This window comes from Centrocercus urophasianus, unplaced genomic scaffold, assembly GCF_019232065.1.
Source record: "Centrocercus urophasianus isolate 14NV4802_14NV808 unplaced genomic scaffold, USGS_Curo_1.0 seq_16, whole genome shotgun sequence".
In the NCBI taxonomy this organism is placed as follows: Eukaryota; Metazoa; Chordata; class Aves; order Galliformes; family Phasianidae; genus Centrocercus; species Centrocercus urophasianus.
The window spans coordinates 37,993,354-38,019,682 of NW_024884711.1; the positions used below are offsets into that span (position 1 = coordinate 37,993,354).

Genomic DNA, 26,329 nt, shown 5'->3' on the forward strand with positions numbered 1-26,329 from the left:
CAGAGCTATATAAAATAAATGTGTTCTGGGCATGTATTTTTAATTCATATTTTTCTTAAGTTCTTTGTAACTTGAAATGAGTCAGTGCTGCTAATTGTACTTACTTTCTAAGCCCTGCTAGCAGCAAGACTGTGGTGGCCTTTGGCGTATTAAGAATGATATGATTTTGACAGTGATTGGGATTGTGTCTGTCTACAGGGCATTGGGGTGACACTGTCCTTTCTTTAATGAAAGCCATTCATTGCTCTGCTGCCTCCTTGAATTTGGGAATTGATCTAGGTATGAATTCACAAACCCGTTAACTCCACCACATCCACTGATCCACAAATGCATTTTGGTCAGGATGCACTTCAACAAGCATTAGCACTTAACTCAAGGACCCTGTGTGCTGGCTGTGAAAGCCATCAATTTTGGGGTTTTAGTTATGTTCAGAATTCCAAGTGAAGAAAAGATGCTTGTTACTGCACTGTATTGCCAGAGCCTTCGTGGAGGTGAACAGTTCAGCTGTTAACACCGCTTTGCTATTAATGGCAACATTTCTCTGAGTTCATGGTGTTCATTATTCTGTATGGCTTTCACTTCTATCTATCGCTCAGAAATGGCAGCCAGTAGGTTCCAACTACTGCATTCCTTGTCTTGCAGAAGGGAGCTGCCTCAGGGAAGGTATGGGTCCCTGCGGTGCTGGGCAAGTCCTGCTCCAGCCCTTTCTGTAAGGTTTCTTACTGTCTCTCTGTAGTGCAGCTATGCTTTGTGTTCTCACACGCCAGAGAACTTAGTACAAAGAGAGCTCTCCTCACAGAGGGCTGGTGGAGAACATCTCTGTTTTACTGTACAATTGACTTCCGTAAAATGAGAGCCACACTCACATGGACTGATCTGAGTAGAGGTTTATTTGCTGCTTTTGTATGAACAGGAAAGTGGGATAAAGTCATCAAGTAATCCCCCCAAAAAGCAGAAGCTTTTTTGTTGCTCTCATGAAGCTTGTTGTGTCCCTAAGTACAAACCAGTGCAGCACGTTGGAGTTGCCTCATTCCTAATTGTTAAAGAAACCCCCTGTTACTGGTTGTCTTTAAAAGAAAAAGCACATACAAAGTAGGTGGGAGGTAAACTAGTGTAAAGTGTGCACATTTTAAAATAAAATCGGATATTTCTGTACCTTTTGAAAAGACAAGACTGGGGGGAAGTGGAGCAGGGCAGGACCTTTCCCAGTTGGGCAGATTAGGCCAATATCATTGACTGGCTGGTTGGGCTTTCTGATATTGCCTGCAATGCCGGGGTAAGAGGCTGAGGCTGCATTCCTGTTTTTGTGCCCTGGAAAAGGGGCTTTTTTCACAGCCTCAGCTGCAGAGAACAAGACTGAGACAACTGAGGTCTCGCAGCTGAATGGCCAGGAGAAGGAAGCCTCAATGTATTCTGCCCAACAGCTATCAGGTCCACCTGAAAAAGTCTGCCTGCTACAGAAGTTGCGTGTCTTTTTGATGCTTTTCCTCACAATATACCTTCAGTGTTTCTAAGGCCTATTGTCTGTGGCTTTGTTGTTTGAAAAATGTAGTTAGTCTTGGTTTTCTCTCTGATCCTGTTGTACTTCAGTAGGAACACCTATTAACTGCTGCACATTCTTGTCTGCATGGCATTGCCATACACAGGCAGGGAAGATGTGGCACTGCTTTCTTCACCAAAACTGTGACGCAGAATGTTAGATGTGTGTCTTTGGCTGTGATGTTTGTTAATATATGTGATTTCCAGAAAGTATTATTGTACAATGAGACTGGCAATATGGATAAGGACTGAGATGTGGTTAGAACCTTGTACAGACTGAAACATCATTTTCTGAACATTTCCAATCAAAATCAATTTAACGCATGTTGTTAGTTATATTGGTATTCTCATGGTGACCCAGTAAGGCCACCAATGAGGAGAAAATATTCCTTCAGAACATTTCAGTGCTTCAGAATTTATGTACGTGTACTTAAAAGAATGTGAAGACTAGAGAGGAAATGAAATTATGCAGAACTGTGGTGAAATTGCACAGCACTGTAGTGTGGAGACAGAACAGTTGAATGAAGATATTTTATTTGAATTAAGAATATGAATTATTAATCACAGTCTGAGTAAAAGAACTTTTATGGATTTACTCTGTCTTATGTCTCAAGGAGATTTTGCTCCAAGTACGCTTTCTAGCCAAGCAGGGCCTTCTCCATGGGATCACAGCAGACTTGGTGTATGTGATATGCCAGAGATTTAAGAAAGGAGCTGTATCTCAGTTCAATTTCTGCATCACAGAGATACATGGTACAGTGCTGACTTATTTGACAGATGCTTTTTGACTGGCCTGTAGGTCTGTATTCAACATAAAAATTCTTGTTACCCCAGAAGTAAGTTCTTACCTCGTCCCAATAAACAAGCATTAAATAGTTCAGAAATAATCATGGAACGTTTTTGCATTGTGCTTAAAAAAATAAAATAAAAAAAAGAACGCTTATTCAAACATGGCTTTGTTGAATCCAATTTCAATTTTTAATCATTCGATTGAGCTCAGTTAATCATTTTAATTAATTTTAACAGATCTTTTCTACCATCAGCTCTATGTGCAAGAAGCCAGCTTTACTTCTGTCCCTAGAGTTACACAGTGTGTAACTGCTTTCAAAAGTTAAAAAGAAAGCAAAAAACAAAAGGTGAAAGAATGAATTTCATTTCTTTAGGGTCTCTTTCTTTTGGTGGAATTTGTGTGTGTGTTGTTGTGTTTTGTTTTCCCTCTGTGACTCACAGTGCCCAATGTTCTGGTTTATTAAATCTAAGCTATATACGTTGCTTACTGGGTTTGTTTACTCAGGTTGTTCTGTGGAAGAGAAAGAACTGGGTGGTATATTATACCACTGTTACATATTCACATTTGTTTTCTTTTCCTATTGTTTGTTTGAATTGTTCTATGTAAGTAACTCACTTCTGGAGAGGCTGTGAAGTTTCTGGAAGTGTCTGTATAGCAGTGCTGCAGTTATACCACTGCAATCTTTGGAGGAGCCTTTAAAAAATATCTGTGCTATGGAAAAGGAAATTGTAAGGCAAAGAGATACATACAAGGTTTAAATCTAACATACTGGAAGTTTGGACCTAGTGTGTGGAGATGCTGCAGGTATACGTTATGTCTGAATTATTTTCATTTTTTTGCCAGAACAGATTGCTACTGCAGCCTGGTTTGGTACAGTTACTGCTTATTTCCTGGCCTTTGGTAGCTGAAAATGCCTATAGGTATTGAACTGAAGATCCCACAGAAGATCTAGTTTACATAAATTAATACTGTGCTGTCACAAACTGATACGATCTAACTGCATGAGGTTTTAGTAAAACATTTGTAATACAAATTTGCTAAACCATTTTAGGAACTGTCTTTAACCAATGTACAGGAAAGCTTCCAGATTCATTGGAATGGTGTTTGTGTTTATTAGACATGAAAATATTTCATGAATACTGCTTTGTGAAAAGCCACCTGTATGGAGAAAACTTGTATGGTTGATTACCCCAATCTTACAGGCTGTGTGCTCTTCTTATGGAGCGAGTGGTCTTAAGTTGTCCTGTTAGAGAAGCAGGGATGTAAGCACACCAGGAAAGCTGTGGCAAATGCTGTTGAGTAAACTGATGTGACTGGAGTGTTCATTATCTAGGTCTAGCGTAGGCTGAGCTCCTCCTCGCTATTGAACTTCTGGAATTCAATCAGAATGAGCTTAATGTATTTATTTATTACTAATGCAGGAGTGGACCAGGCATTGCCACAAGAGCGTCGAACTCCGGTTACTCCGTCCTCTTCCTCACGATATCACCGTCGCAGGTCCTCAGGGTCACGGGATGAGCGCTACAGATCGGGTGAGTAGAACTGAAGAGCAGAGAATTGGAATAAAAAATAGAAGTCACTGTTTTTGTTCTCTACTCTGTTTAAAAGAATTTTGTTGTAAACTCCTGTAAATAGCTATGCGTGAGAAGTGCTCATCATACAAATGCAGGGATGCTTTCCAAGCGTAGAAGGATGGATTTGTAAAGCCAAAGCATATCTGGATTTTTGTCTAACAAACAATGTGAATGGAACAATAAGGATTTCTAGGGGCCTGTAAGCAGCGGAAGAAAGACTGGGGAACGTGTGGACTCACTGCTGAATGGAGCAGGACAGTAAAAAGGGCAAGGCACGTAATGGGGTTTTTTATACCTTGATCTCTTATTGGTCTTGCCTTCAAGGAATCCAGGGCCCCAGAGACCAGTGGCAAAGTCCTGAGCAATGAAAACATGCGCTCTGTGAAGAGGGATCAGCACAGGGAATATTTAGACTAATCATGTCAAGGTCATAGGACATGACAGGATGCACTCAGAAGTGCTGAGGAGCTGACCAATATCATTATGAGGCCTCTCTCGATTCTTTGGAAGCAAGCCTCAGTCCTTTCTCTGAAATGGCAAGAAGGAGAATCTAGAGAACTACAGCCAGTCAATCTCTGAGAAGGTGGCAGAACAAGTAATACTGGAAAACATTTTGAAATGTATGAAAGACAAGAAAGTGATTTGGAGTAATCATCATGTTCTTAAGAAGTCCCCTTATTACATTGGTCAATCCACGATCACCAAGCTAGTAGCTTTTTACAATAAAATGACTACTTTGGACGCTGAGAAAAGAGCAGTAGATGTGTTCTGCCTGGTCTTAGTAAGGCTTTTGACAGTATCTCCCCTAGCATCCTCCCTGATAAACTGGTGAAGTATGGACTAGAGAAGTGAACAGTGAGGTAGATTTCCTGAAAATGGGATCAGAGTCTCTTTGCGGTGTCCCTCCAATATATCACAGACCAAAAGAAGTGATTGTTATATAACTGAAAGAAAAATGAGCTCTGAAACTTCTTTAATCTTATCTTTTAAGGCATAATGTGCTTGTGCTGCACTTTAACTAACTGAGAGGTTGGTGGGCTCAGCTGTTGTTTAAACTGCTATAGAGACTACTGCAGTAGAGGTGCCCTTCTCAGATGGTAGCCAGAAAGCAGCGACACGTTTTTCTGCCACTGCCTCTCTTCCAGCTGTGGAATAATGGAGCAGTGGACAGCAGCACTCGTCAGCTGTTGTGGCATAGGGATCTTCGTGACCTGTGAATTAAAAGCCAAAGAATGATAGTTGGGGTGGTCATGGAGGAGCCATCTCTGGAAATTTTGGATTGTGCAGGGAGGCATAATTTGCTGGACACAGACTCGTTGTGCTGACACATCTGGAAAGCTATAGAGAAGTCCTTATTAAACCTTTTGTAAGATATCACTAGTTCATTTCATTAATCAGAAAGCTTGCTAGTCTGACTTAAAGGAAAATTTAATGATAAATGTTGGCTAAGAAACGTTATCTGTGTCCAGATCACTGTGATAAATCTGAAAACTCCCTTCTTCCCTTAGAAACCTTGAGTTCACACTGTAGATGCTGCCAGTTTTTCTTCGATTAATGGCTGTGTGATGTGTGTAATGGTTCCTTGATGTATAAACTAGAAGCTTCTCCTACATTATGCTAAAAATTGTCAGCGCCGTTTTTTAAACAGATAGAAATATTATTCTTGGAATTGTCTACTTCATGAACCCATGCCCTCAAACCTCCAAGCAAAGATGAGTTTCAGAGGAGTTCTGTGTTTGTGTGTAGAATTGGCTTGAGGTCTGCTTACTGTTTGCAAACTAAGATTATGAGTCAGTCTAGGGATGGGCAGGAGGAGCCATGATGCGTATCCCTGTGTGTCTCTTCTGATACCCAGTCAGGCTTGTTTTTGAATTCTTATGTTGTTATTGCTGTAGAGTATGATTCCTCAGTAAGTCACCAAGCTCTCCAGCAAACTGCTCTACCAGCAGAAGCTATCAAGCTACCAAGGCTTCATTCACTCTAAAGAAAATTGTACACAGCAAATGTCAGCACAAGTAAATGTAAGCTTCCATCTCAATGTGGAGAAGTTATCACTTCATCACCTATACAATCAGTCTTTGAAGAGCTTGACTACGATAGAATGCAGTGTTCCTATTCTGGATTTTTCTATCCACTTCTATACATTGCCTCGATATCAGGAGTCCATTTCTTTCTTGGTTTCATGTCTCTCTTATTGCAGGTTATGAAAATATAACTCAGATTTCTTTCTGGTTATCTTGTCTTCAGATTCAGATTTGCTTTAGTTAGAAGCCTCTGTTTAGCTTGTTGTTTTGCTGTGTTTAATGCTTCAGCATCTCTGCTCTGATCCCATTGTGATTATTTGCTCCTAGCTGTTACCTGTTTTCAGTGCTTGTTATCATATTTGACACATCTTCTTGGAAAGAGCCCAAAACAAAATGAATGTATAGTCTTTAACAAATAAGTAATTCACTTCTAGAAAAACATTTCCCTTCCTTAGGTTTTTGTTTTCTTTTTTTGCACAATTTATTTCAATTAACAATGAAAGCAAATCTTTTCCTGAAACTCTGATCAAAGTCCTTTTCTGTCTCTTCTTTTTAAGATTTTCCTAATTGGAAGTCTGATGTCCTGAAAATCATCCAGCTCTCTTTCCATGTTTGCTTTTTACATAAATTCAGATGTCAGCAAAGATTATTTAATGAACTCTCTTTGAAGACTCAAAATCATTGCTGCCATTAATATCACCTTTAAATTATTCTTCCTTATTATGGAAAATATCAGGCTGTGACATTTTCCCCTTTCAGTCCTTTTCTTATTGTTATTTCATTAATGGAATTTTTTAGCACTATAATTTTGAAAAACTGATTTCTATGATTTTTATATTCTAAATAAATCTGACTGGTAGTTATTTCTTCAGCAAGTGTTCACAGTGTGTTCTGTGTTCTATAATAATTTTATTTTTGAATTCTGCCAATTAAAACTGTGGTCTAATTCCTTAAAACTGGAAAGTTTTAAAATTCCCTGCCTACTTTTTATATGGAAGTGATACTGAAATCATTAAGTTCCATGACGTTATCAACTTTGATAGTTTGTCAGATGTCTAAAGAATTACATCATGCCATAAGTAATTTAATCAATTCAGGCTTGAAATATTTATGCAGGTATAGCAGTTAATTTAGCTGACTTCAATTCAAAAATATATATGTATTTTAAACTACAAAATGTAAAAATTCTTTCACTGTTTACCCACTCGGAAGCAGTCTTTGAAAAGGTTTGCCAAATGTAGATCATGGCAATATTTTTCTCCTAGCAGCTGCTATTCCTTAGCCTGTGCCTATACTATAACATTATCTAGGGGCTCAAGTTGGCACTGAAACCAAACGTGTTCATAGGTTGGATTACTAATTTTTGGCAAGAGGCCTTTCTGGCCAGTGACTGTTCAGGCAAGAAAAGCTGATGAGGGGAGGACTGACTTGCACTTGACTTTGGCCTCTGCAAAGAATGGATGTCAGCATTTGGCTTGATCTGGCTCAAATTATGTGACTCTGCAAAATCAGGCACAGATTTAGAAATAGCGTGGAAACAGAATAGTTCCGTTGAAAGCACCCACCGAAGATATTTGAGTCCAACTGCCTGACCTCTTCAGGGCTAAAAGTTAAAACGTTATTGGGGGCAATGCCTCTTGAATGCTGGCAGGCATAGGGCACCAAACACCTCGTTAGGAATCTCGTTGCAGTGTCTGACCACCCTAATAGTAAATAAATTCCTGATGTACATATCTCCCTTGGACAGCCTTGTGCCATTCCTACGTGTGATATCATGGGTTTTCATGGAGAGGAGACTGGCATATCTCCATACAGAGTATGAAATCAGTAGGGGTTAAGTAGATGTCGCTGCAGGCAGACATACAGCTTCATTTCCTAGATGTGGTTTAAAAATTAGGTTTCTCAACTGCTTTTGAAAGCTGCGCATCCATGGATTTGGTATAGTGCATTGAGATAAGGACATATGAATTATGAAGTGACATAAACAAGTTGGGAACCTGAATGGCTTAACCATCATGGTCTTATCATGTTATCTAAGTGAATTGTGTTGACTCCATAGATTACTGAGTTTTATAGGGGATGTTAGCACTACGTGTCTTCCTTACAGTCACTAGAGACCTGTTTGTTCCCTGTTCCTTCTGATAGTGAAATCCCTTACAGGAGAAATCGAAGGTTCTGCCACCATTATTTAAAATACCATGATCTGAGCCATCGTAGTTTTGGAGGGAAGGTCACACTAATTTGGTGCTTAAAATGGTGATCTGTAAGCTATCCCCAGAGTGGCCCTGCTTCTTGAGTTTGACCCAGCTTTACTGCTGTTTGAAGCAGAGCTGGGCTCTACTGCCACATAAAGGCTGCAGCTCAGTACAGCAGCAGCTGCTGCTGTGGCAGTTCATAATGTGAAACCCATGGGCAAAATGGGCTGGTCCTCTTGATTAGAAAGGCTTTTCTTGATCACAGTGAATCTCCACCAGATTGGTGTTGTGCAGCCGGTCCTGGTTGTTCAGAGCACATCTCTTTGTCAGAGACTTTCATAGTTTACTCAAGTCTCTCCAGAGAACAAGGATGTTACCCGCCCTTAGCTGGGTGTTCAGTACTTGGAGAAATGAGAAGTCAATCCACACCAACTTCATTTTTCCAAAGGGGTCTCCCTGTTGCCCTTAGATTATGCCAAAGCAAAAGCCTTAGTTTTCCATCCCAGTGCTGAAAGCCAGGCACCTTCCTTGAATGCCGGAACCTGTTTTATACAGTTTCTACGATTGTTGCTTTTCAGTTAAAGAACAAACAACAAATTATGACATAAGCACACGGAATCTGTGCACCCATAAGGATTTGAAACTAAAAAATCTATCATTAAATGACAGGAAACGTTATGTAATATGTCCAGATTCATGCATATGAGGTGGTGTCTCTTGATTCTGATTTCTGCTGTAGAATTCTGCTCTGATGAGATGAGGATATGAGAGATGCATTGGGCAAGGTTTGTTAAGTCACTTGTTTCTCAACTTGAAGATGTCCAGCATTTTACATTGCCTGGAACAACTGTAGCAATTAAGGAAAACGAGACCAGGGAGCTCTGAGAACTAATGTTTGCAGATGTCAGAAGTGACGTGAGAAGAAGCAGCGTAGCTGAAATTGCACCGCTTGTGTCTCAGGGTTCACATAATCCTGGAGCGAAGAGTGAGAGCACGTGTACTACGTGGATCACATAGACAGAATTTAAAAGGCATACACCGGATGAGCGTAGGGAGCTGAGAAATAGAGTGTTTTGAGAAAGACCATATGTGGAATCAGAACCTCTCAGCTGGTGTCCTGGAGGAAAGACACTGCTGGTGACAGGTGGTTGTGGCACCATGACCCTTGGGAGCGAGGATCTGCCTTCATCTACTCACTCATCGTGAATTTTTTCCCGTTCACTCAACTTCTGAAGACAAGAAAGAAAAATCCAGTCTGCACCATTCTTGGAGGGTTGCCAGCCCCTGCCCCAGAGATTCCACCACTGCAGAGTTCATTTTCCAAGCTCACTCAGCATTTCTTTTAAAAGACATCTTATAATATAGGAGATTTTTGGAAATATTGCCAAAACAAATGCATCCTAACTACAGCTCTGTCCCAGCTCACATTCCTCAGCCACCTTTCCCACACTGCAGTTCAACAGGGAAAAGACTGAGCAGCTTATACTGAGCGTGAGATCATTAAACTTCAACACAAATCATTCCAAGATAGGGTTTAGGGGCATTTGAAAGAACGAAGCAAAGAGTGAAACAACACTCCCTGTAGACTCCAGTCCTAGAAGGGGGTTGGCAGCAGACCCAAGGTAGCTGAGCTGCTCTGCTCTGTGTGCTTCAGTACACACCTCACCACACGTTTGTTCTCACTGACCGTGAGGTAAGCATGTGCATGAGCTGCACCAAAGGTTGCTGACTTTTTGCATGCTTTCAACTTACAGTGATTCTAAAACGTGTATTTTGCAGTTTTGAAAGGGTGTTCAAGGTCTCATTCTATATTCTTTCTAGAACTGAAAAGAAAAAAGAAGACAAAACCAAATCACTCTATGAGAATATAGGGCTTGTAGGGCATGGTAGAAAAAAGAATGGAACAGGAAGATGAAAGGAATTATTTTTATTGAGCCACTGCCATTTAACATTACTCCAGAGAATAAGGAGGGAGAAAAAGATGATGAATGTACTATGTATCAAGACAGGACTTAATGTATGTATTAAGGCTGCTTAGCATAAAATGAAAAATGTATTAACCCTTCAGGTGAGTAAGGGATACTGGAAAAAGTTAATCTTTACTGTAGGAACACTTACTCAGAAATTAATTTGTCTCCTGTTTGATTTAGCTTGCTATTAAACTTAATTTCAAGCTACCACTCAAGCGGGGGAAAAACAGGTTGAAAGCAAACTTTTGCAAAGATGTAATTCATATGGCCATGTCCTTGCTTTTGACCCAGCAGAAAAATTTGTAAGGATAATTGCAGAACTCCTGAGGAAAATTTCTCGAGGATCTCCAGAGAGAAATAAATAGAAAGTTGATTTACTTCAGATCACATAATAAGGGGGCCTGAGCTGAAGTCACTATACGAAGCTGACTTCCAGATTGCGTTACAAATGCGATAATAAATACGTGGACAGATGGAAATTATTAGTGTGCAGCTTGCATGTTTTTTTATTTCACTTATGATTAGAATTAGTATAATATTCAATCTCAGAGTTGGGAGAAAAAAACATTTTTAAATCAACTTTGTTATAATATCTGGAGGCTCTAGCAAAAACTAGACTTCATCAAAACTAGCACTGGAGTCATTAAGAGTTCAGTCTTCAGTTTTGTATCCTCTGTTTCTGTCAGATGACCTCTGTATTTCAGGATCTGTCCTTGCAGCTTTCCCAGTTGTATGTTCAGCTTTTCTCTTCCACCAAAAATTATGGATTAGCACTACTGCCATCCAAACTGCAAAATGATAGCCATGCTTTTTCTTCAGAATTAAGCTTTCTGAGTGCATGACAACATATGTTTCTAGTTTCTTCATATATGCCTATATGTGAAGGACACACCTTCAGGATGCAATTTTGTGGCACAGCTCTTTGCCCAGCCCAGTGTTTCCTGCACCAGTGAGTTAGTTTGCTGCAGCATCCTTGAGGAGCCAGGTCTTTATTGTGGCACATTTGTGGGAGTACAGGTGCTTTCTAGAAAGCTGATATTTCGTTGTTAAAAATAGTGCAGGTCAACAGAATTTGGCCCAAATTCATGACGAGTCAGCAGAACTTCCCTCGCATATCCATGTATCCCACATTCACAGTAAAACCCAAGATCCAGAATTAACCCAGTTTAAATGTCGTGAAGACTAAAACTTACTGAAATTTTCTGAAATGTAAGCAACAGTTTGTTTCTGTCAGTAACCTCCACAGCCCTCGTATAAATGAATGTCTTATTAGAGCAGATGTTCCTGCATTCAGTTGGGTATTCATTGTGTGTGAATACCATATTTCAGAATTAATGGCACACCTGCTTGCAGCTGGAAAGAAATGAGGTGTCACACTTTTCAGGCTGTGTGCTTTCCTATCTTAATGCCCCTAGATGCTGTGGAAGTATTCTGACACCACTTCATTATAGCATCACCCATAGCAAAGATCCCTTGTTATATAGACTTACTTTCGTGTTCCAAGGAGTGAGATGATTTTGCAAGGACTGATCTGTGTCAGATGAAATCAGCAATTGTTGTGAAATCACTTGCCCTTTGTATGCCTGAAAATACAGCCAGTGCTGTCAGCCCAGGACAGTCAGAGAACAAAGCCTAACTGTAATCTGTTCTGATGATAGCACGTTCACTGTGTCTCACCCTGTTTAGTAAGTCCTGATTGCTTTTCCAATAGTTGTAGCTTCCAAATTATCTTTACTCAGAGTATTTACAGTCGACGTATTAGGAAATGAATTCTCAGTGTATCCCTTCGTTTCCATGGCAGCTACAACAAAGGTCTGATTAAACTCATGAGAGACTTTCATGCTTTCAAATACTAGTTTCCTGTAAGGCAGCAATTGCCATACTTTCCTCTGTATAATTACTTTGCTTACTGTTTCTATACTTAGCATTGCCTTATCTAGAATTTTCAGCCTTTAATAATGAGTGTCCGTGGCCTTTGGGAGGCTGATTTCTCATTGTCTCAATTGCCTTCCTGTAGTAACTCAGAAGCTGTTATGATTCTGCTGCTGCAGTATGTTTGGGGCAGCATAGCTGTCCTCGCTCCTCTTGCCTCCTGCAAGCTGCCTCTCTGCCTGTTCTTACAGCTGATGCAGCCACAGGTGCTGGTCTCCCTGAAGCAGAGGCTTATTTGTATTTTCACTCATTTGTTCAATGTCTGACTTTGGGGCTGATCCTTTCCTACAGTATAAATAAGACATAAATATGTATTATATGTACATAAATAACCTCTTATTAAAAATCATTTGGCATTCTAAACTAATTAGCACACAGCATCAGCCTTCTTTATCTTAATAATGTGTCACTCCGTAAATGAGGCACCCTCAGCAAGTTTGCAATGACAGCAAGCTGAGTGATGTAGTTGACACATTAGAGGGAAGGGATGTTATCCTGAGTGACCTGGGCAGGCTTGAGAGGTGGACTCATGCCAACATCATGAAATTCAACAAGGCCGAGTGCAAGGTCCTGCACATGGGTAGGGGCATTCCAAGCATGGATACAGGTTGGGTGGAGAATTGCTTGAGAGCAGCCCTGAGAAAAAGGATTCGGGGGTGTTGGTTGATGAAAGATTCAACATGAGCTGGCAATGCGCGCTTGCAGCCCAGAAGGCCATCTGTATTCTGGGTTGCGTCAAGAGAAGCGTCACCAATGCTGATCAAGGGAGGTGATTCTGCCCCTCTGCTCTTGTGAGCCCAGTTCTGGGGCCCTGAATACAAGAATAGCATGGAGCTGTTGGAGCAGGTCCAGAGGAGGACCACGAAGATCATGAGAGAGCTGGAACACCTCCCATTCAAGGACAGGATGAGAGAGCTGGGGCTCTTCAACTTGGAGAAGCAAAGGCTCCAAGGAAACCTTATGGTGGCCTTTCCAGTACCTGAAGGGGGTGTACAGGAAACTTGAGGAGGGACATTTTATAAGGAAGTGTACTGACAGGACAAGGTGAGATGTCTTTAAACTGGAAGAGGGTAGATTTAGACTAGATGTCAGGAAGAAATTCTTTACTGGGAGGGTGGTGATAAACTGGAACAAGTTGCCTGGAGAGGTTGTGAATGCCCCTTCCCAGGAAGCCTTCAAAGCCAGGCTGGATTGAGCTTTGAGCAACCTGGTCTGGTGGGAGGTGTCCTTGTCTGTAGCAGGGGAGTTTGAACTAGGTGATCTTAAAGGTGCCTTCCAACCTAAACCATTCCATGATTCTTTCATTCTGTGAATCTGTGTTTATGGAATATCCTACACAAAGCAAGGATGCTGAGCCTGCTCAGAGTCAGTGGGCCAGTCCTGTTCCCAGTTATACCATTCCATTAGCGGGAATTGGCTATGAAAGCAAAGGAAGAAAGGTTATTTGCAAAGGCCCACTCAAGAAAAAGCAGAAGTAGCTCAAGGGGGAGGATTTACATGAGACAAAAGGGACAATGAGATGAAAGGAATGAATTCAGATCACATTTAGATATGTCTCTCAGCAGTTTTATTCCCTCAGGGGTAAGTTCTCTGAAGGGTGAGATAGAAGTTAATTGCAGAAGGAAACCATGGAATTCTGTTACAATATTTTGCATCTGTACAACAAAAATTAGGCAATAGCTTGTTTTCCCATATTTGTATTTCTTAAACACCCAGTAATTGAGTGTCAACAATGACATTTTTTTGCGTAGCAGAAAAGTAAGCAAAGTAACCATATAAAGTGTCAGGGCTTTATAATTACTGGGAAACTGAAGACTGGGGCAAAGACAATTGAAGTTATATATTTAATCTGAAACACAGGTGGGAACAGACTTCTGTTGTCCAGATTCTAGCAAAACTACCAACTGGTCTCAGAAAGAAACAGGTCTGACTGACAAATTGGGTGCAAGAGAACTGACTGGCACAGTTGCAAGCTCTGAGTTAAGAACAGCAGAAGAAACTTTTTCTTTTGTCTTCTGGTGTGTTTTATTTAGTGACTGTGAGGAACAGTTTTATAATGTGGAAATGTTTAGTAGAGCTGATGCTTACCATGGGAGGAGCACCCTGTGTTGCGATCCCCACTTAACTACTGCCCAGATCTGTGACCCTTGCAGTGGTATCACTTTGCTTACAGTATGGTGAGTGTTTGACCTGCCTGTGGAGCAAATCCAGCTAAAGTTCTGAGTGTTCAGAGGCTCTACATTGGGCCCAAGTAAGGAATGAGATGTCTCTGTTGAAATGCATGGTCAGAGTGATGCTCCCTGCCAGGCAAGGATGTACGCTTTAGAAGAATGCTTTTCTAGCAACTGTAGAAAACAAAAGGAAAGAATATAAATACAAATACGAATAGGAATTATCAGGCAGTCTGTAAGAAATAGTTGTTGGGTTGAATAGTGAGTACCAGGTATGCCACAGCAGCACAAGGTAAGCAATTAGCTTTCCCAAGCATGCCACTTTATTATCTCCTGTCTATTGATTCGTTGAGAACAAAGTCACAAGTTGAATTCGACATACCAGATTGGTCAACCTGGAACAGTGGAGAACAGTGGCAGATAAGGGACTGCATGGTGGTTCCTACTGCTGTAGATACCAATGGTGATACTTTTTATTCACTGCTTTAGATTTTCTCTTCAGTCTTTCTTCTGGAAAAGCCAGGTGGGAACAGTAAAGATTTTGTTAGCTATAAGAGTGTTTTGAAGGGTCAGACCTGGAGTCGTTTCATCGGCTCTAACAGCGTAGTTAGAATGTCACAGACTTCTACGTAAAAGAGCATTTCACCTAAAAGCAATTGCTTTCCATATAGACTTGAGGCTTTTCACAAGGCTTGAGTGCATCATGGTGCTTGAAACTCTATTAGAAATTTATGAAGGTTGAGAAATTGTAGCACACCTCTCTATGAGGAAACTGTGTGACTTTGACTGGCAAAATCTTCATACTTTAAGGGTTTTCTTTTTCAGGAGAAATTAACAGGAGATCTGTATTTTGAAGCAGTTTCGATCATGATTTGAGGAATTCAGTTAAACTGAGTGAGCCAGAGTAGACTGAGAAGACAGTTCAGATGCTTTTGTCAGACCTGCAAGATAAGGGCCATCACCCTGCCAGAGTCAGTTTGAAATTCTGATATGATGTTCACTGCAGATGCTGTGTGTGATACGTGAAGAATACAAACTGCTCTGTGCTGATGGGATTTGGTGGGATAAGCAGTTTCTGGCCTCATGGGAACTCGGTTATGGCTTCTCACCCTCATTATACTCTTCTCCAGTGTGTTTCACAACTATCCCTCCCTTCAATGTACAAGGAGCTTCCAATTACTGTTTTGTAAATTCCCTTTGCAAGTCTCCTTGTGTTTTCTCAGTAGCTGCCAGGATTGTGGGCAGGCACTGGGAATGAAGAGAACACATACATGTGTGAGAGAGAATAACATGCATGTTGTGCACTGTGGCCAATCTTTCACCTAACTAAAGGCAAAGAGCTACCACACTCTTGCTCAAATTGATAAAAAACAAAACACCATAGTCACCTTTTCGTGAGAATGGCTGTTTCAATTTTGATTTAAATACGTACATTTTAAATTGTGGAACAAGAATGTTTGACATATTTTGTTTAATGCTCCTTTATATGCAGCAGCAGAGTTGGCTTGTTGATCAGGAGTGCAAACAAAAAACCTACATAAAAGCAAAGCATATATATTAGAAGTGCATTCCTGTAAATGATACCAGTGGGAACAGACTTTCCCTAGAATCTAGGCTCATGTCTGGCCTACATTCTAGTCATCAACCCTTGGTTACAGGGTAGATGTGTTTGAACCGGTGTGTTATTTTCAGCTGCAATGGTTAAGTACCAGTCTGGCTCTCCATCTCTCTGCTTTCTTTGGGATTTTGGGACTAAGTCTCTTGGTGTGAATGGCTTCAGTTCTGTTTGTTAACAAGTCCAACTTTATACAAGACTGTCAAAATGGGTCGCAGAGCACCTTTAGAACCTGTTGCTTTCTCATTGCTTAGTCAGAGTTCTCTGTCTTTTCCATTGTTGTAGCTTTCCTGCTTTTCATTTCTGCTGTAGCAGCCCCGTTTGATTTATTCCACAGTAACACATTACAAATAAACCTATTAGGCATGTGCTTTATTAAGAAAACAATTCAATTCCTGGACTCCTGTGGACTTGTTTGAAAATCAAAACCCTGCGAAGTGTGTTCTAATTATGCTGAGGGGTTTTGCCATCGTGTGTCATGCATCAAAAAAGAATTAAAAAGAAATCCAAGAATATGTATGCTAGAATTCACCATCCAACTGTCACTAAGCATTTTAATAATGATTTTTTTCAGTGTTCTTCCTTTAAAAAAACTTTTTAAAAACTTGATGGTTACTCCTCATCTGTCTCCTCGTAGCAATCCTCACATCCTTCTAGCAAAAAATACCCAGGAATCCCAAATCCAATAAAACACAAGTAATTCCTCCTGTCTTGATCAGCAACATTTATTCTCTTCAGAAAATTGCTCCAGAGCTTTAAAAAAAAAAAAAAAAAAAAAAGCAGAGAAGGTCAATTTTGATGATTGAAATCTAATTTCTATCCTTTGAGTGAAAACCAAGAATTTTTCCCATTTGCTGGATAAGAAATTCAGGCTATCAGTGAGCACGTTCAGTCCTGTGCACATGAATGGGATTGGTGTGGAGTGAGCAGGCAGGAATTTATCTTGAGGACATGCTGTTGGGTAAAGTTACATTGCTTTTTTTTTGTTTGTTTGTCTGATATTTTTCAAATCAAACTTTTCATCAGATTTTAATTATAAGAAAGAATTTAAACCTTCTGCTTTGAAATAGGGACTTCACAGGAGAGAAACGTTTCTGGTGTGATGTTAGCATTGTCATCTTCTCCTGTCTCAGTCTGGCAGCTCTATTGTTGAAAAAGAACATCTATCTCAGTCTGGCTCTTCTATTGTTGAGTGTGCTTTTCCAGCTCTTCTTCTTGCTTGTCTTGCTTTGATACACTTATTCTCTTCACAGCTTAAAACAAAAACAAAAAACAGCTCACAGAAGCAGCTGATGAAGTTCTTTTTCTTAGATTTACTCTTCCCTGCAGGCTGTCACTGAGAGGTGCTTAAGCCCTGATGGAAGGTAGGGAGCATTATTACAGATGAGCCATTGTGGCTTAGTAGCAGTATGTGTCATCGAATGCTTCCAGTCATCCTTTTCTGTCTTTGTACAGCAGGACATCGAGTGGTCCAATTAACAGCTCTGTAAGTAAGGTTGGTACACATTATACTTTCCTCTTGTATGTTGCTTTTCTCAGGGAATAATGCCCAGTCAGAGCTGCCACTGCATCTCTGCAGGAGTAGGAAATAGGTTCATGCTGCCCACCTACAAGCAGAGGCAGCAGAGGTGGGATTGCTCTGGATTAGACCCGCATCACTGTGCTATTACTTCACTGCTGGACACTGCTGAGCTTGCACACAATTGTTGCTGCAATTCTTACGGTTATAAGCAATAGGTGAAAAGGCATCATCTGATGTTCTTCCAGTCATGTGCCAGATGGTCACTGTGTGCGAGCTGTTTAACCACAAGTGACTTCTGTTGTGCACCATGTGTTTTGCTTAGTCTCTTTATGCACATCTTTCCCAAGACCATCGAAATGCATACATAGGGCAAGATATTAAATTAAAACTAGGCTTTTTTCAGTGTGTACTTGCAATAATTAATAGATTTGTACCAAACAAGGTAATTATCAAAACATGTTATATTTTACACATAGTAAATGGCTTTTTTCTAACCTGGGGAAGCAGACAGCTGCATGTGTGTATGAAGTGTCAAGAAGCTCTATACTGGGGAAGTCCCCTGGAAAGTGGACCTGCTGGAAACGTGGATCCAGCTGAGTACATGCAACTCATCTGTGAGGCGGAAGACTCATGCTTGAAGTGCTTGTGGTTCTCATTGCATCTCTGGCCAGCTGTCATGGTACTTTTTTTTGTCACTATTCAAGCCGAATGTCAGAGGCAAAAGGATTTGGGAATGGGGGACCTGCTGCCATTGTTGCTGTGACACTCTGTAGCTCTTACCATTCAAGCAAATGTTCCTGTTCAATCCATTCGTGTGACTTTTATATAAATTAGAAACCTAGTTCATTTCAAAAACAATGTTATACACCATACTCTCAATGAAAACAGTAATTGTTGCTGAAGTACCAACTTCTTTTAAAACACTATTAAGCAGAGGTGTGCTCTAAGGAAGCAGGGTTTCTACTCTTCAAACAGTGCAAGTGTTCTGGGAGAATGGTACAGCACAAAGCACTTGTTTGCTGGTGCAGCACTCTTCACTTTTGCCTATTCTTCTGCTATGAGGAGTACTGGTGCAGGCCTTGTTAGATCCCGTGCGTTCCTGTGCATTCATCATCTCATAGGTGCTGTCAATGCCAACATTGCTGGAGTACAAACTAACCTATGTGTGGATGTGCTGAATGCACAAACAGCTTTTTTTTTTTCTGTTTGAACACTAACTTGGTTCTCTCTTTCCTTCCAGATGTCCACACAGAAGCAGTTCAAGCAGCCCTTGCTAAACATAAAGAAAGGAAAATGGCAGTCCCCATGCCCTCAAAACGACGTTCGTTGGTGGTGCAAACATCAATGGATGCCTATACACCTCCAGGTGAATATTTTTGTTCGTGTATTTCATGAAAAAGTTTTAGACACTTCTTTTTGTTGCTATGAACTAAAAGCATATTTCCACAGATAGTAATAACAATACTGTCCAAAACACAGTGAGCATAACATTGAGGTGTATTTCAAGAGGAGTAGAGGAAAAGTCAACGGAGGCGCTTTCTATGACTGCTTTTCCCTTGGTGTTACCTGAACTAACATTAAGAGACACTAAATATGGCAAACTTGTAATGCAATACGTGATTAACATATCTTCCATGTTTCTGGTTTATTCCCTAACAGTTCCCTTTACCATTTGTTGTACCACCTTTCTTTGAATTTACTACATAGCCAGAATCAGCTGGGGCTCAATTTCTTACTGATGGGTGGGCTTTTTACAGACTCTGGAGTGAGCTTGAGCAAGTGTTCTCTATTGTTAACATGCAGTTGGAGATCTGCAGAAGATCTCAAGTTGCATGATAAAGGAAGAAACTTTATTTTCGTAGGATAATGCATGAGCCATGGTGTCAGTGTGGGAAAGCTCTCAGTGCACAGTTCACAATTGACGTTAGTTTCAGGATTTGCAGTATTACAGTCTTTTCTTATTGTATTTGCCTGCCTTCACAAGTTTTTCTTAATGGCAGTTTTCTTTGGGTTTGTGACATGAATGTGCCTTTTTTCTAGTTAAAACAAATAAAAGCATGGTAAGTAACAGGCTATTTTTAATTATTAGATACTTCTTCTGGATCAGAAGATGAAGGCTCTGTGCAGGGCGACTCCCAGGGAACTCCTACCTCGAGTCAGGGGAGTATAAACATGGAACATTGGATCAGTCAAGCAATCCATGGCTCTACCACGTCAACCACTTCCTCTTCCTCGACACAAAGTGGAGGCAGTGGTGCTGCACACAGACTAGCTGATGTTATGGCTCAAACACATATAGGTTAGTATACCGATGTTTTCAGTATCTTCTGAAGTTTAGTGTGAATTTTGTGAAGTTGTGAAGTTTAAAGTTTAATGTGAATTTTGTCCCTCACAGACAGCTGATGCTGCCGTCTGAAGCCTTACAAAAGTCTTTCTTACGCTTTTTCTTCTTTCCTTTCTTTTTTATCCTTTCAATTTACGTCTTTAATATGAAAATCTCTTCCTATGTTCTTAATTTTGAAAAGAAAGCAATTAAGATTTAGGGGTAAATTTCTGCTATGACTGGCATGGTTTTCTTATTGGCTCCCAAATATCTTAAATATGCATTCACATGAATTTCATTACTTAGCACTAAAGTAAGGAAAATTAATGCATGAAGCATTAGAGATTGCTTGCATATGAGATTTTCCTACATCTTCAATAGTTTGATTACAGAGCTTGAGTGATTTTTGGTAATTCTCTGTTAAGAATATATCTTGTTAATGGAATCTGGAATACTTGGGCTGGAATATCTAACTGTTATAACCCTTGAGGAGGATTATTACATATCATTAGAAAAGGGAACTGGTATTATTATTGATAGCTTATCTATATCCTTTGGAAAGATCGTATGAAGTTTAGACTTTATTTTCATGATGAGCCTGAAGTTCACAGATATTAACTGTTTCTGGGCATTGAGCTACTGCCATCAGTCATCATTTGAACAAGGTGGTATTAGATTAGCCATATGGAAAGCAAGGCTCGTTCTCCCTTGGTTCTCCAGTAACTGCTGTTATTCATGTGAAGTGTCTGCTTTGGGTGCATTCTTGCTCTGGCTGTTTATTGGGCTCTCTCACTAAAAAGCTGGTGAACTCTGTATCGGTACAGATCAAGCAACCTGGGTACCCTTCTGTTGCACATACTAAATGCAATTTTTTATTTGAGTGTTCCTCAGCTGATCATTCTTTTTCAAGTATATGTAATGAGATACATAAAAACACCTGAAATGTTCCTGATTTTATATGCTGTCAGTATAGCTTGATGTAACACCTGTATTTTCAGATGAGTAATCCTCTCACCATGATGTGGAATTGCTGAATTGCAGACAGAGGAAGAAATTGTATTGTATTTTTAAATTCATGCTAAATGAATAGCTAAGAACCTTCTTACAGAAATACATGCACTCCTGGACGCATTAATCATTGCATTTGGTTATTTTCTCTGACTTCATCTTAAAATGCTAGAGGAAATTATAGTGTACAGAATTAAATTTATCCGAACTCCTAAAAGGTTACTCACACACTGGGTCTTAATATGTCTTTAAATATAGCTTCTTTAGAGTGTGACATTTCAGTAATTTTAAATCTAGCACAGTAAGTCTTCTCTCATAATCACTGAGTCTGTGGTAAATAATACAGCATTTTTAGAACTAAATTAAGTTGTCAGTATTTTCTGAAAGAGGCAAAATACTACTTTTACTTTTCTTTTTTTTCCTTTTTTGTTGACTGGAAACATCTCTCAATTGAAGGAAATAGATAAACTTACCTCATTGTATGTATACTTTTGTTCGGATGATGAGATACATCAAATGGCATCACCAGTAGGACAGTAGTTGTGATGTATGAATGTAAAGGTCATCTGGATACAAAATATAACTGATATTTGCCTACAGCTTCAGACCGTGATCTTAAGGTTACCGTCAATCTTTGTTGCTAAGATCATTGGAAAAAGTAACAGAAGCTGCACAGATGATAATTGAGGTATATTCCCATGGCTTGATGTCTTTTTGTCCAGGGAGTTGTTCTCCAGCAACAGATCAGCTTACACAAGAGAAAATGTCTGTAAATATGTGAAGATATGTGGCCATGCTCTGAACATGCTAATTTTGATAAGTACAAATTTAAGGGACAATAAGAAAACCCTTAAAGGGTAAGCAAGAAGAGCCCTCCATTCTGATTTCCAGAGTGCAGTGCAGATTGAAAAGCTTTTTCTGGTTCAAGGGCTGTGATGTAGTCCTGAGAAGAGGTTTGATTCGAAGCTCTGCTATGATGTAATCAAAGTTCATCTTTGTGAATCATTTAGATAATTTGCATAAGATATTGTATGTGTTCTGTGTTATCCTGCTTGTTTCATTTTGTAGCTTCTGCTACTCTGTTGTGGTCAGAGGTCCAATATAGGATGTATTCTCTTTAAATACTTATCCTCACCTTTAAGATACTCAAGTGTCTGTGCTAGACTAAATGGAGAATCTCTAACTTGGCATAGATTTCAAAATTGTGTTGAGTAACTCTTGAACTTAGAGTGTTTGCTCTGAAAAATATTTAATCCTCGTTACCTCTTTGAGTCAGTGCTTTATGTGTTTATAAGGTCTGTAAATTTTCCTTTTTCTTAATTTTTTGAACCTAATAAAAATCAAGGTCAGAAAGCACATCTCAGAGCTCAGAAAGTTTGTGTAGTGATAATCACACAGTGCTTACTTGTGATTATAAATTTGTATAGATTGAAGTGTTGAATATCTCACTTTAAACTTTTGATCTTTTTAGGTACTCTTAGCGTTTCCTTTATGTGTTTCTGTTTGAAAATCAAAGACCTCAATGCAAATTAGAGGCTATATAAGCTTCTGTTAAAACTAGTATAAAAACATGTGCCATAAGGCACGAAAGATAGATCTTTGGCAACCTTGAAATCCTTATGTGATCTGAGGAGTATCAACTTACGATACAAAAGACTAGTTTAAAATAGCCTCTGTCACCTGGATGTTATTAATACAGGCAGAAGTCAGCTGATGTGTAGTACAGTACGACTATACAAGTACAGCACTGTAGGGATGTTCTTTGAATTCCTGGAGACTCCAAATTCATGGTGCTTTCTGTGCTTCCAGTGTTCCATTGGAAATATTACTCTACCTCTCTGCTTTTCCTTGATCATGGGATTCAGTCAGTATATACCCTCTGTCCCTACATTTCTCATTTTCAAGAAATGGCTTAGATTGCATGACTCCAGTGGCAGAAATGAAGAGTCTTAACTGGAAACAGCTGTTCAGTCTGTGATCTTCTACAGCAGGAATAGTGGAGTAGATAGGGAGAGGATGTGTGTTTCATGGAGAAACTTCTTTGAAGTCATGCAGTTGTCGTGGTTTTCTACTTTTTCATCAGCAGAAATATCAGGATGACTATTCTTAACTAAACCTCAAACTTTACTTCTTGTTACCTGACATAAGACCAAGCATTTTTATCCAGATTGTGTTATCTAAGCCTGCATTGACTATTCTACACAAAAAGAATGCATTTCACAAAAAGTAATAATTAACACTTTCTTTAGAAGTCGTTCAGACCAAATTTTTGTCTGTGTGACTTTCATTGCTCCAAGCCTGACTCTGAGAGGGGAACGACTGAAGATTTGTAAATGTAATGGATGAAACCTACAGCTGTAGATATTGCTATGATAAGACATCTGTTTAGCAGATCCTACACAGAAAGAAGGCAAGACAAGCCTTATTGTTCCTCTTCTGTAAGATAAGGATTCTTCTTAATAGAAATGTAGGTAGCAGATGTACCTCCTGTGCTAAAACCCCATTCTTTGGCCAGCCAGTGGTGACCATGTAGGGAATAGAACTTATTTGGGGTACTCTCAAGTGCCAAAGGTGCTTCTTCAAAAGGAAGCCTTTTTACAAAAGAACAGGACTCTTCTTTCTCATTTTATTTCACCCTGCTAGTGCCACGTGTTACAAAGAAATATTTGATTTCATTTGTATAGATCTAAAGGGAAAGCATCTCTGCTCTGTGTTGCTACAAGTCATGTGTCTTCTCTCCTGTGCATTAAAGAAATCTTACCAACATTAAAGCCTGAAAGGAGATACTTCAACTCAAATTCAGTTTGCCTTGTAAACTCTCAAAGATGGAAATGTTTTGCTGGAGAGATGTAAACAATTATAGCTAATAAAAAACAGTTTCTCATGTTTCTAATAGCTGACTAAGTACAATTCTTTTCTTAGTCACGTTCCTCTCTCAATTTTGCATAGCAAAAGAGCATTGTAAGTAGAAGATAGAAAGATAAACATCAGCATTTTTTAATTGACTTATTATTGGGTAATTCAATAGCAATCTATAAAACACTGCCACTTAGCAAGAAAGGGCAAAAATTGTGCTGAGTCTGAAATACTGGATAAATGACAAGACGTCTAAAATGGAGACATTATTCAAATGATTACCAGTATAAGCTTCATGGTCCAAGCTATTATACTTCAGTTGGTCACTTATAACACAATATACAGTCATTCTTTCAGTAAAATGCTAAGAGTGGATGTGATCAGAATTAAAAGGCTCAAATGGACACGTATAGGGTGCAAAATATTATGAGTGGCAGAGTAAAACATCTCATATTTTCTTCGACCACTTGCAGCAGTTTGTGATATTTATGAATATGAACATTAAATAACAAATATAGACATTAATATCATTTTAATTTTTTGTGATGATTGTCAAATTTGAAAACATATCATTTTAATTTTTCACGATGATATTTTGTCAAATTCTGCATTCAAATTTGACATATGCAAAAATAGACATCTAATATATATCAGTATGCTGTATTTATAGCCATGAAGACTGTTCTTCTCTGCTGATGGTGCATGAATTTGTGATTGAATGCACAAGAATTACGGTGACCCAAAGTTCAAGACCCATGGAAATGCTTGATAGTTACATTTCAGATAAGAGTTCTTTGTTGTGGAAGTTGGTGTTACAGTAGGTTTATGGCATGATAATGCTTATAGATGATATTTACTAAAAAATGCGTCTTGAATGTAGTACGTAATTTTTCCAGAATTTTTGTATGTTAAAGGCTCGTTCCCTATTATAAAATGGAGAGCATTTCTCTTCACTTCATTGGCAGCAATATGAAGACTTATCTTGTTTTGTATCTCAGAGGCTGCTGGGGATCATTTATGTCAATAAAGAGAGAAGTTGTTTGCTCAGGGTATTTATCTCCATCTACCCAATGCTGATAAAAACATGGAAAGAACTATTAGACAAAGGGTAAAAATAGTACACAATACGTAGGTAACAGACACTGAGACCCGAAAACATGCGAAAACAAGCTGTGATTGCATGCTGAGCTATCAGGCTATGAAAGAGAAAGATTAGCTCTGTGGAATTGTTTAGGAGCGCTGGAATGAGTCAGATCAAATTGTGTTTGCCTTCTGGAAGGCAAGCCTTTGTTGTGCGGAAGAATTGAAATAGCTCTATCTAAAAATAGTAGACAAGCAAGTGTCCATGCAGAATGTAAAGTTCATGTTTCTTTCCACTTTATTTCTTTCCCCTAGATCCCAACCCTGCTGTGGTTGTATTGGCTTTTCTTTTTTTTCTTAACAAACCAGTGATTTCCTTTCTTAAGCAAAATTGACATGTTCGAAATACGTAGGCTATAAAAGCAGTGAGCATTGGCACTTGCAAGTGGCTGACAACGTGCCATATTGCTTTTATTTTGAAAAACTAATGCAATAATCTGTGAGGAGTATATTTTTCTGGGTCTTTTTCTATTGGAAGCTGTCCATAAAATTGAACTTAGTATAAAACTAAATGTCGATATAGAACCAACAACTTTATTATATCTTTTTTTTTTTAGCTTATTGCTTGCAGATATATGGCCCTTGTTTTAATCATAGGAAAGTTGATATATTAAAATTATGATGTACCTTATAGTTGAATACATTCATTTTGTGCATTAACTTCAGTGCCTGTTTGAATGTTGAAAATCAAAAATAACAAATGCTCTTTCCTCTCCCTTTTGTTTTTCTGCCCTTCAACACTAGAGGTACATGGTTAAACCTTTTAACTTGTTTTTCACAGAAAATCATTCTGCCCCTCCAGATGTTACCACTTACACTTCAGAACACTCAATACAAGTAGAAAGACCACAAGGATCAACAGCACGGGTGGCACCAAAGTATGGAAATGCTGAACTTATGGAAACCGGTGATGGTATGTCGTAAATTGAAATTGCTTTCTTTTTGGCTACTGTAATCTTCAAAAGTTAGTGAATGTGTCTGCTCCCTGTTTCTTCTGGACAATTGTGACGTAAAGACACGTAAAAAGTTACAGCATCTTTGGAGTCCAAAAATAAACTGATATACATGAAGCTGACATAGAGAAATATTTCTTAATCAGCAGGGCTGATTCCCTGTAGAAATTGCTTGGCAAATGAAAGCAGCAGATCTCTCTAGATTTGCTTTTCTGCTCTTATCATGATGTGTGGCTACAGCTGGGCTGTTTTTTAAAGGGCCAAGAATATGCCATAATAGGATGGCTACATCTTAAAAAGTGTCCTATTTGAAGTTTCATTTTCTGAGTGAATTTTTTTTTTGAAAAACAGTTATTTGTAAACCCTTTCTTATTTACTACTCCTCTTTTCTAAAACATATTAAACCATATCTCAGTGAAGTGTGGAATTGTTGACCAAATGTATCACATCTAAACATAGCAGCTTCAGCTATAAAAGCCACTTGGTAGAAAAGTCATAGCCAGCCTTACAGAAGGGTGGGAACTTGAAATTTTTGCAGTGGAGTGACGGAAAGCTATTAGTTCAGGATCAGGTGACATGAATGTTACAGAGGTTTTGCACTCTACCACAGAAGGGGGGAGATGATTGGTGGGATTATGTTATAAAAGCACCCATTGCCCCATGCTGCTGTTCATGATTGTATTTTTCAAAGTGATGTATGGACAAGCATGCTGCCCT

At 39.3% G+C, this 26,329-nt stretch overlaps 1 protein-coding gene across 6 annotated transcripts in view; it reads left to right on the forward strand.

The window, feature by feature from the left end:
* DIP2C (disco interacting protein 2 homolog C) overlaps nt 1-26,329 on the forward strand; it is a 290,929-nt gene that overhangs the window by 162,088 nt on the left and 102,512 nt on the right. For all 6 annotated transcript variants that reach the window (XM_042817356.1, XM_042817357.1, XM_042817358.1 and 3 more), the window contains 4 exons: nt 3,751-3,861; nt 18,573-18,698; nt 19,422-19,631; nt 25,441-25,572. In XM_042817356.1, the coding sequence (XP_042673290.1) occupies nt 3,751-3,861; nt 18,573-18,698; nt 19,422-19,631; nt 25,441-25,572 (579 nt within the window). The remainder of the gene's footprint in view (nt 1-3,750; nt 3,862-18,572; nt 18,699-19,421; nt 19,632-25,440; nt 25,573-26,329) is intronic.